Source organism: Pyrus communis, chromosome 13 (genome assembly GCF_041283825.1).
Source record: "Pyrus communis isolate YQ-2024b chromosome 13, ASM4128382v1, whole genome shotgun sequence".
Taxonomy (NCBI): domain Eukaryota; kingdom Viridiplantae; phylum Streptophyta; class Magnoliopsida; order Rosales; family Rosaceae; genus Pyrus; species Pyrus communis.
Genome location: NC_142577.1, coordinates 7647884 through 7659311, shown reverse-complemented (window position 1 = coordinate 7659311; position 11428 = coordinate 7647884). Strand labels below are relative to the sequence as shown.

General features: G+C 40.5%; 1 protein-coding gene across 1 annotated transcript; it reads left to right on the top strand.

Annotated features, from left to right (window-relative positions):
- Positions 1-1634: 1634 nt before the first annotated feature.
- LOC148691690 (uncharacterized) lies at positions 1635-5602 on the top strand. Its single transcript, XM_088683249.1, has one exon. It carries the CDS (start codon positions 1635-1637, stop codon positions 4494-4496), a length of 2862 nt encoding a protein of 953 aa, XP_088539375.1. The 3' UTR covers positions 4497-5602.
- Positions 5603-11428: the final 5826 nt, after the last annotated feature.

The following is an 11428-nucleotide window of genomic DNA, read 5'->3' as shown; positions in this document are numbered from 1 at the left end:
GTCACTTCCAATTAATTCTAATCAGCCACATATCACTTAATTCCTTCCCCTAATTCTCTCTAAGCCGTGACCCCTTCATCATACACCCTAATTCTCCCATACACTCATCAGCCGTAGCCTCCATAACCCCACTCTCTCCCTAGTGCCGCAGCCACCATAACCAAAACACCACCAATTCCATACACTTTCCACCATTGCCGTGCCATTTCCACCACCTTCCACCACCATACAAACCTTCACACACCATCTACCAACCTTGCCGCACCACCCAACCATCCTAAATCCATCCCTAACCCAGAAATTCAACCAAAAAACCACCCACAACCAATCTGCCGCAGAAGGAGAAGAGGAAAGAGGAGCTTCGTCGCGCACCAATTCAAGTGGATTCGTTGGGCGTTCTAGGTGTAATCATTCCTTTGTGCTTTATGTTTAAATTCAATTGTAATTCTCTTTTTGTGACTATGAGAGGCTAAATCCCCCTAGTTAGCTAGGGGGTGATTCGAAACCATGTTTATGCTTGTAATATGAATTGATTACTTTTGGTTGGAATTTCATGAATTTTGGATTCAATTCATTTAACTGTTTGATTGATAACTTGTTTGTGTATGTTTATTGAGAGTGCACGCTTAATGTTCATGCATGAATTTGACGCTAGAATATAAGTGAGTTTCACCTAATAGTTATGAACTTATATTCACAAGTAGTGGAGGTTGCTTATAAACAATCGCGTTAATTGAATTCCTGGCACGAGTATCATGCTTTTCATAGTTACAAATGCCTTGTCGATGCTTATAATTTCCAAAGAACGTAATGATTCTAACTTGTATCTTTATCATGCTGTTCATATAGAGAACTTGTTAGGAATAATTTGTTTGCGATGCATATTCATCCAATTCAATGATTCTAGGGAAATTTGAAGGTTAATTTAAGCGGACCTAATTAACTTGGAGTATCGAGTTCCTTAATTCATCGAAAGACCAATTGAAAATCAAATTGTATGCAAGTGTGACATGTGTGGAGAAGAACCCCTTAGCTATTCCATCATCCATAGTTCATCACATTCATTAGAATCTGCCTTAATTCTACATTCTGTGCATTTTAATTAATTTCGTCAAAAATTCAATCCCCCTTTACTTTAGTGTCCAATTTAGTTAGGAAGTGTCTTAGTTTGTGTTTTTAAGTGTTTTGATTCATTTGATTACACAAATTCGTCCAAAGTTACCAAAGTGCTTAAAACTGCCCAGAAAGTGATTTTAAGGCAGTTTTGAGTGTTTTGGGGCTGTTTTGAGTCTTTTGCTTTGTTTGAGTGTTTTTATTGTTAGTTTTGCATTCTTTGAGTCTAGTTTAGTGTTTCAAACTTTGTTTTTGAGTTTTTAAGTCAGTTTCCAAGTGTTTAGCAATCCCTCCTAATCCCCGGTCTAGAACGATCCCTACTTATTCATACACTACAATTGTCACAAGAGGGTTTTAATTTGTGTGCTTACTTAGACAGCATCAAATTTTTGGCGCCGTTGCCGGGGATTAGCAATTTTGCTAATCCCTTGGATTGTTTTTGTTTCTTTTATTTCATTTTGTTTCTGATTTTGTTTAAGTTTCTGACCTAATTTTGTTTCTTGTTTCTTAGGTACTAATGTATGACTAGAAGCTCTCAATCGATTCGTGCGAACATCTTGGATTTTGACGACGATTTTGAGAGGAAGTTGAGAAGAGCTAGAAACCAGCAAGAACACTATCCGCCAAGCCCGGAACCTGAGTTTGAAGAACAAGGCCTAGAAGAGGAAGAAGAGGCCACGGCAGGGATCTTTGAGGAACCCACGGCAAGGGTATTTGAAGAGCCACAAGACATGGCCGTAGACACCCGGACACTTAAGGAGCTTTCCGCCTCAGGTTTGGATAATGCCACACCCTTGTGCATTCAATACCCCCCACCTGCCCAAGGTAAGACGGATGAGTTTGAATTAAAGTCAAGTTTACTTCATCATATTCCTAAATACCATGGCTTGTCCATGGAAGATCCTAACAAACATTTGAAAGAATTTGAAGTAGTTTGCTCTAGTATGACTCCCGTCAACGTCGATGGAAGCATATTGAAGATGAAGGCTTTTCCATTCTCTTTGATGGATAAAGCCAAAGATTGGTTATATGAGTTAGCTCCCGGCACTGTCACTTCTTGGGAGAGCATGAAGAGGGCTTTTCTGGAGAAGTTCTTCCCAACTTCTCGAATCATCCTTTTACGAAAAAGGATAAGTGGTATACAGCAAGAAGATGGTGAGTCTTTTCCTACGTATTACGAACGTTTTAAATCTCTTGTTGCTTCTTGTCCACAGCATCAGATGAAGGAGGAGTTGCTTCTGCAATACTTCTACGAGGGGCTCCTACCAATCGAACGACAAATGCTTGACGCATCGGCGGGTGGAGCATTGGTGGACAAGACACCCATGGCGGCCAAGGTCTTGATCGCGAACCGAGCATTGAATGCTCAACAGTACGAGGGTGTAGGTCAAAGAGGACCCCCACGGCAACAAGTACATGAGGTAAGTTCAACGTCCGATCTTCATTCACAATTGGCTAATCTTACTTCTATTGTTTCACAGATGGCCGAGGGAATGAAGATGCAAGGACCTGTGGTATGTGGCGTATGTTCTATCCAAGGACATGCCTCCGAAAAGTGTCCTCAACTCATTGAGAATGGCGGATGGGAGAGTGCGAATGCCATTGGGTTTCAAAGCCAAAATCAGTCAAGACATGATCCCTACTCCAACACGTATAATCCGGGGTGGCGAGATCACCCAAATTTCAAGTGGAGGGATTCCCAGCAACCTCAGAATCAAGGAGGCTTCCGGCAACAACCCCCGGGGTTCTTTCCCAAACCCTACGGTCCACCCCAAAATCAAGCCCAATCCGGCCCAAGTGCCTCAGGTACGTCTCTTGACAATGATGCACTTCTTAAAATACTAACTAAGTTGTCTAATGGGCAGGAAGATCAAGCGAAGGCTATGCAAAACCAAGATAAGAGGGTGGATCAACTAGAGAAACAAATTGGGCAGATTGCCGAGTTTGTAGGTAAGTTTCGAGATCCCGGACAACTCCCTAGTTCCACCATTCCAAATCCGAAGGGAGGGTTCGAATCAGCTAAAGCAATCACCCTAAGAAGTGGTAAGGAAGTTGGGGCAGGTCCTACATCAAAAACAGGTCATAACGAGGATGAAAAGCTGCAACATGAAGAGGAGGAAGCAAGCAAGCCCACGGCAAGCGTACAAACACCCTTGCCGCAACTACCAAGGGACATTAATGCACCCAACTCATCTCATTCGGCCACCAAAGGTAAGTTGGGGTCAAAATTGATTAATTCTAACTTTGTTCCACCCAATGTTCCTTTTCCTAGCAGATTTTTGCAATCCACGAAAGAAGAGGAGGAAAAAGATGTTCTAGAGACATTTAGAAAAGTTCAAGTCAACATACCCCTTTTGGATGCAATCAAGCAAATCCCGAAGTATGCGAAGTTCTTGAAAAAGCTTTGTACAACAAGGAAACGGATTCAAGAAAAAGAGGTGGTTCATGTAAGTGAGAATGTCTCTGCCATCTTGCAACGCAAATTACCTCCCAAATGCAAAGATCCAGGTAGTTTCACTATTCCTTGTGTAATTGGAAATACAAAGTTCGAACATGCCATGCTAGATTTAGGTGCCTCAATTAATGTCATGCCATATTCTGTTTATGCATCTATGAATCTAGGAGAGCTTAAAAAGGATGGTGTTATTATTCAATTAGCTGATAGATCTAATGCATACCCGAAAGGAGTTTTGGAGGATGTTTTGGTGCAGGTAGACCATTTGATTTTTCCTGCAGATTTCTATGTGCTTGACATGGAAGATTCGGCACACTCTCCATCATCACCACTCTTACTTGGACGACCTTTCATGAAAACAGCTCAAACCAAGATTGATGTGGCCAAGGGAGCAGTCACTATGGCCTTTGGTGGTGATATGATTAACTTTAAGATTCCTGAATCGATTGAGACTACTAATGATGTTCGTTCTTGTTGTGCCATTAATGTAATTGAACACATAGGGACGGAGTGTTCAACAAAGATCAAGAAGGATGTTTCTCGAACTACCACCGAGAAGGAACTTGGAGTAGAGAACAAGGAGTGCACGGCTCCAATCTTGAAAGGACCACAATTGGCCATGAGCAACCCTTGTGCATCCGTCCATTGTGCTACCACTTCTTTGCCATACAAAGGTAAGCCACCTATTCCAAATTCGATTCCCATTTCAACTAATAGGTTGTTACCTCGTGTGGTGCAGGTACCTAATCGAATTAAACGTCGTGGGAGAATTCGTGTTGATGTAGAAAAGAAAAACACGACAATAAGAAAGGATCATTATCCCACTCCATTCAAGGACCCAAAGCATGAAGTGGTTCGTCGGACAGATTGTAGTTGCACCCCTCTATACCGTGGAGGACATAACCTTCCATTCCGTGAGCCAGAATGAGGAGTAAAAGAAAGTTTCGTCCAGCTGGAAGACGTTAAAGCAAGCGCTTCGTGGGAGGCAACCCATGCAATCAACAAAGGAAGAACTTGGGAATCGCTCCACACTCAGATTTGCGTCCCTAAACCCTTCTCTTTGTTGCTTACTTTATGTTTTGTGTAATGTTTTTAATTGTGTTTAAAACATTGAGGACAATGTTTAGTTTAAGTGTGGGGGGGTAACATTCTGTTTTGAGATATTTGTGCATGAAATTCGTAGGGTATTACCACCTAACATGTTTAAACTTGTTCTTTGCTGTTTTTAAGTGTTTTTAAGCTATTTTAGAGTGTTTTAGTGTGTGTTGACTTAAAAATCCGAAAATACCATAAAAATTTGAAAAATTGTGTTGAAAAACCCAAAAAGAGTTGTTTTTGTGTGTTTGTTTGTGTCATAGGTCACCTTCCAACACAATGATGAGGATTTGGTTTTTAATTGCATGATGGTTAAAGAAAGTTACAAACATGGTTGGAAGTTTGATATACTCTTTGGTTTATGCTTGGTTGTCGTTATAGTTTACGAATTCACATGTAATCACAAATGATAAAAATTAGTTTTTGTAACATGCTTGAAGGAAGGAACTTAAACAAACGCTACATCCCTGTGAGACTTGAGCCTAAACGTTATTTGGAGAGTAATAATCTGTGCGTCATTGTTTTCTAAAGTCGTTGCATGATCTCATTATTCTTTGCTTGGTTACTACTTAGAAGGCGTTTTATCACTTAGTTCCAAATGCTAGAACTCATGCCCATTTCATTCAAAGCATGTCATTGATTTGCATAACACATATTCAAGATGAAGTTGTGTAGTGACCACCATCAAAGCCAAACAACCATGTGCCCTTCATTCATTTTGTGTTTAAGTTTAACCCCATTGAGCTATGTTAGCCCATGTTCTTTGTTAACCCATATCATCCTCACCTAGCCTAGATTAGGATCATCCGTACCCTTGTTCTTGAAGCATAGTAAGCATGAATGAATTCCCTTTGATTAATGTGTTGCAGAAAATAAGTGTGGGGGAAGGATTATTGATGTGAGTTTATGTGCCATAGGCACGGTTAGAAAAAGAAAAAAAAAAAAAAAAAAAAAAAAAAAAAAAAAAAAAGAAAAGAAAAGAAGTGAAAAAGAGTTCCAAAGTATTGGTTGTTGAAGTAAGGGCCCAAAACAATGAATTAGGCCCTAAGAGTTGTTTGAATCTTCCCCATTTGTCTAAAAGTTGATTTCTGCATTCTAAGGGAATTCTAGGTCTTAATTTCATTACTTTACTTACTATTGCTTAAAGAACTTTTGTGTATCCCTACCTTTCTTTGTTAGCCAACACCCTAAGCCCCGTACAACCCTCTACTTCTATCTTGAGTGTTGTGCCTTTCAATTGTGGAGTTTGAATTTGGTATGAGCATATGGTGTCACTGGTTCTCGCATCTAAGTAGTAGCATTCCATTCATGAGATCATATCTAAACATGTTTAATTACTCCAGAAATTGCGTTCTTTGTTATAACATATGTGAGTACTAGTCTTTCATGTTTACATCAATCTTCTCACATATAACTAGTGTAGGGTGTGTAGTCAGAAAATCTGAGTGAAAATTGAGTGCATAACTAGTGAGGAATTGAGGGAATTCTCTAAGGCATGTTACTACATTCAAAATGTGTTTTATTTGATTAAATGCGAACTAGTGAATGGTGACTATGATTAAGTATGTGCTTGAGGGGAAGGAAGACTAAAAGCTATGTGAGTAATGATCTTTGACATGTCATGTTGCATTGGAAATCCCTGAGGCAAACGTTGGAAGGTTTAGGTTGTTTTCTTTGTTTTGTTTTGTTTTGCTCGAGGACTAGCAAAAGTTAAGTGTGGGGGAATTTGATAGGAGCATATTCATGCGACTTAATTAGCTTGTTCTCGTCCATTTATGTTGTGTTTACTTATCTATTTTAGTGTTTAAGGCCACTTTTGTGTATTTTCAGAGTATAAGGCCAAAATGTGCAAGAAGATGCAAATTGGAGTCTTTTGGAGCGAAAGAGGAATGAATGAGTTGAAGACTTGAAGAAACGACGAATTCCTACGCCAACGATGAATTCTTACCAAAACGAGGAATCCTACTCAAACAAGGTTTCCTATTTTAGGAAAGTTGACCCTAAGTTTCCCGTTTTGGTAACCTTTCCTAATCTTAAACGTCCGCATTTTCTAGATACTTTGATGTCCTTGTAGGCGCTTTAGGACACAAAACGAAGGCCATAGGGCCCCTAAAACCCTTTGCCGTGGGCTTTAACCCAACTCCCTTTCCTTGCCGTGCAAGGGGGGGTATTTCTGGCCCAATTCATGCTTTAAACCCTAACCCTAAAACCTAATCATCCTAATTACATGCAGCCGCACCCTTTTCCCATTCATTCTTTTAATTTTCAGCCACAATCCCTTTTTCCCACTCTAGCCGCACCCTCTCATACTCCCCCTTGAATCCATAGCCTTTCATTCATTCAAAATCATCTTAGCCATTCATTCATAAACCCTAAACCATAATCTTGTAGCCGTCACTTCCAATTAATTCTAATCAGCCACATATCACTTAATTCCTTCCCCTAATTCTCTCTAAGCCGTGACCCCTTCATCATACACCCTAATTCTCCCATACACTCATCAGCCGTAGCCTCCATAACCCCACTCTCTCCCTAGTGCCGCAGCCACCATAACCAAAACACCACCAATTCCATACACTTTCCACCATTGCCGTGCCATTTCCACCACCTTCCACCACCATACAAACCTTCACACACCATCTACCAACCTTGCCGCACCACCCAACCATCCTAAATCCATCCCTAACCCAGAAATTCAACCAAAAAACCACCCACAACCAATCTGCCGCAGAAGGAGAAGAGGAAAGAGGAGCTTCGTCGCGCACCAATTCAAGTGGATTCGTTGGGCGTTCTAGGTGTAATCATTCCTTTGTGCTTTATGTTTAAATTCAATTGTAATTCTCTTTTTGTGACCATGAGAGGCTAAATCCCCCTAGTTAGCTAGGGGGTGATTCGAAACCATGTTTATGCTTGTAATATGAATTGATTACTTTTGGTTGGAATTTCATGAATTTTGGATTCAATTCATTTAACTGTTTGATTGATAACTTGTTTGTGTATGTTTATTGAGAGTGCACGCTTAATGTTCATGCATGAATTTGACGCTAGAATATAAGTGAGTTTCACCTAATAGTTATGAACTTATATTCACAAGTAGTGGAGGTTGCTTATAAACAATCGCGTTAATTGAATTCCTGGCACGAGTATCATGCTTTTCATAGTTACAAATGCCTTGTCGATGCTTATAATTTCCAAAGAACGTAATGATTCTAACTTGTATCTTTATCATGCTGTTCATATAGAGAACTTGTTAGGAATAATTTGTTTGCGATGCATATTCATCCAATTCAATGATTCTAGGGAAATTTGAAGGTTAATTTAAGCGGACCTAATTAACTTGGAGTATCGAGTTCCTTAATTCATCGAAAGACCAATTGAAAATCAAATTGTATGCAAGTGTGACATGTGTGGAGAAGAACCCCTTAGCTATTCCATCATCCATAGTTCATCACATTCATTAGAATCTGCCTTAATTCTACATTCTGTGCATTTTAATTAATTTCGTCAAAAATTCAATCCCCCTTTACTTTAGTGTCCAATTTAGTTAGGAAGTGTCTTAGTTTGTGTTTTTAAGTGTTTTGATTCATTTGATTACACAAATTCGTCCAAAGTTACCAAAGTGCTTAAAACTGCCCAGAAAGTGATTTTAAGGCAGTTTTGAGTGTTTTGGGGCTGTTTTGAGTCTTTTGCTTTGTTTGAGTGTTTTTATTGTTAGTTTTGCATTCTTTGAGTCTAGTTTAGTGTTTCAAACTTTGTTTTTGAGTTTTTAAGTCAGTTTCCAAGTGTTTAGCAATCCCTCCTAATCCCCGGTCTAGAACGATCCCTACTTATTCATACACTACAATTGTCACAAGAGGGTTTTAATTTGTGTGCTTACTTAGTTCGCATCATGAGGCTATTTGGCTATGGTGGCAACTACACAACTTTATCTTGATATATGTTATGCAAATCAATAACATGCTTTGAATGAAATGGGCATGAGTTCTAGCATTTGGAACTATATGATAAAACGCCTTCTAAGTAGTAACCAAGCAAAGAATAATGAGATCATGCAACGACTTTAGAAAACAAGAAATCACAGATTATACTCTCCAAAGAACGTTATAGGCTCAAGTCTCTCAGGGTTGTAGCGTTTGTTTGAGTTCCATCCTTCAAGCATGTTACAAAAATGAATTTTTCTTTTATGATTGCATGTGAAGTCATACATTATAACCATAACCAAGCATATACCAAGAGTAAATCAAACTTTTCTCTATGTTTATAACTCTTTTTAACAGTCTTGTAATTACAAACCAAATCCTTATCATTGTGTTGGAAGGTACCCTAAGACACAAACACACAAAAACGACTCTTTTTGGGTTTTTCAAAACAATTTTTCAAATTTTTATGGGATTTTCGAATTTTTAAGTCAAAACACACTAAAACAGTTTAAACACACTTAAAAACAGCAAGAAACAACATTTGAAGTTATGGTGGATAAAACCCTACGAATTTGCATCAAAACACTTTAGTTACCCCCCCACACTTCAATCAAACATTGTCCTCAATGTTTTAAGCTTAAAACCACACTAAACACAAGCAAACATATAAACCGCAAATAAACATACTAAACATGTCAGAATGTATCTAATAAAGAGAAGAGTTTAGAGATGCAAATCTGGTTATTGGAGTGTGAATTCCATTTTCTCCTTGGTGATCTTCAACTGGGCTGGGCTGGAGATTCTTTTGGTTTCCTCCGATCGTTGATTTTCCTTTGTGCTACTCTTGAACTGGGCAGCAGGATTCTTTTGGTCTCCCCCGAAGGTCTGAGCTTACTCCTTTTATCTGTTTCTTTGTTCAATCTCTCCAATTCGTATTGAAGAGGGTTAGAGGATAGCTCAGCATATGCTTGTCTCCTCATGCTTCAATGTATCATTTTCCTTTGCCTTACTTGCTTCCCTTTGCAGAAGTGGTCCCTTCTCTGGAAGTGTATCAACCGTTGAAGATGACTACTCGAGAGCAACGCTAGGTAAGCAACCAGGGAATAGAGTCCAGGTAGACTCCAAGTGCCGGCTGATTGCTTCTTTTACTTTGCCATGCAAGTAATAACAAAGACAAAGGAAAAGACAGGGAAAGAGCATGATATGAGATACTTTTGCTTTTGACCTTGATGATATGAGATACCTTTGCTTTTGAAGAAGCGGTGAATGAATCAGCACATGTATTTGTGGTGCTGTTTCCTCTTGGGTCATCTGTACTCCAGGCATCTGGTATCATCTTTGGGGAAGAAGAAAGAATGGAGTATTTCGAAAGGCTTTGCTGGGAGTGCGCCCTCAGAGGTGAGGAAGAGTTGGGCATTTTCTTCAGGTTTGCCTTGCCATAAAAGATGAAAGTCGACATATATAGGGATTTCCCAATAGCAAGTGGTGGTACTGTTCTTTTACCCTTGTCGACAAACGTTTTGATCCCGCAAATCCGGCTTTTTGAAATAGTGACGACTCTTCGATCTTTGAAGACGCCTCTTCGATTTCTGAGCAGGCGCCCCTTCGATTTCTGAACGACGGCCCTTCGATTTCTGAACGACACGTTGCATACGCTTTCTGAAAAGCCGGGAGCTTTTGACAAAGTTGTACACGCTTGTCGGCAAAAGTGTGCAGCTGCTTTCTCGGCCTCCACGCGTCTTCTGAAAAGCTGGGAGCTTTTGACAAAGTGGCGCGCTTTATCTGAAAAAGCCGAGATTGCGTCTGAAAAGTCGGCGATCTTTACGCCGGGAAATCCGGCTTTGAAGAGTGGTGTCTCTTCAACTCTGAATTGGTGATTGTGTCGCCTCTCTTTTAATAGAGGTGATCGATCACCTCTATCAATGCACACTTTGAAGATTTCCCAAACATCGTCTCCGGCCCATTGAAAATTTACTCCATCCACCCCTTCTCTTTGAACACTTTTGAAAAATGGCAAACCCATCGAACCTTAGCTTAGAATTGAGTCTCCGCAGTGATACGGGCGTGCCGCGTCAAGGTAACGTATGGCGCCCTTCTTTCTTATCTTCTAACGGTCATCTTACAGGTGAAGACTCCGTGATGCAGGACGCCACAACAGCTACGATAGTAGCTCGGAACCTCCTCACTGCCAGAGATAGTCAGCTGCTTTCAGGACGGTCCGATGAGTTGGCCGTTCAAGAGTCCCTGGCTTTCAGCGTTCAATGCGCTGGTTCTGTGTCCAACATGGGCCAACGCCTTCTTGCTCGCTCCCGTCAGGTTGAATCATTGATGGCGGAGGTGGAGAGTCTTAAGCAGGAGATCAAACAACTTAAGTACGAGAATAGAAGTTTGCATGTGCTTGCAAATAACTATTCGTCGGGCATGAAGAGGAAGCTTGATGAGATGCAAGAATCTCAAGGTCGAATGCAAAGTGACCGTCAAAGGCTTGCGTCTTTCTTCCAGGGGCACCTTTTTCCTGGGTCATCCAGCGTTCCGCCAAGTATTGGGGCCTGGAATGCTCTATCTCCGATGCCTTCCGCTCCTATGCCTCTCGCTCCTATGCCTCTCGCTCCGATGCCTCTTGCTCCGATGCCTCTTGCTCCGACGCCTTCCGCTCCCAGAGTTTTGCCGCGTAGTGGGGCTTCACATAAACAAAAACAAAAACAACCTTTGTAAAGCTCCATCTTTCTCTTTCTTTGTTAGATACATTTGTAATTTCTCGAAAATTAATGAACAAGCTTTGTTTTATTCTCTGTATTGGGTTGCCTCCCAAGTAGCGCTTTCTTTTACGTCTTGCAGCCGGACG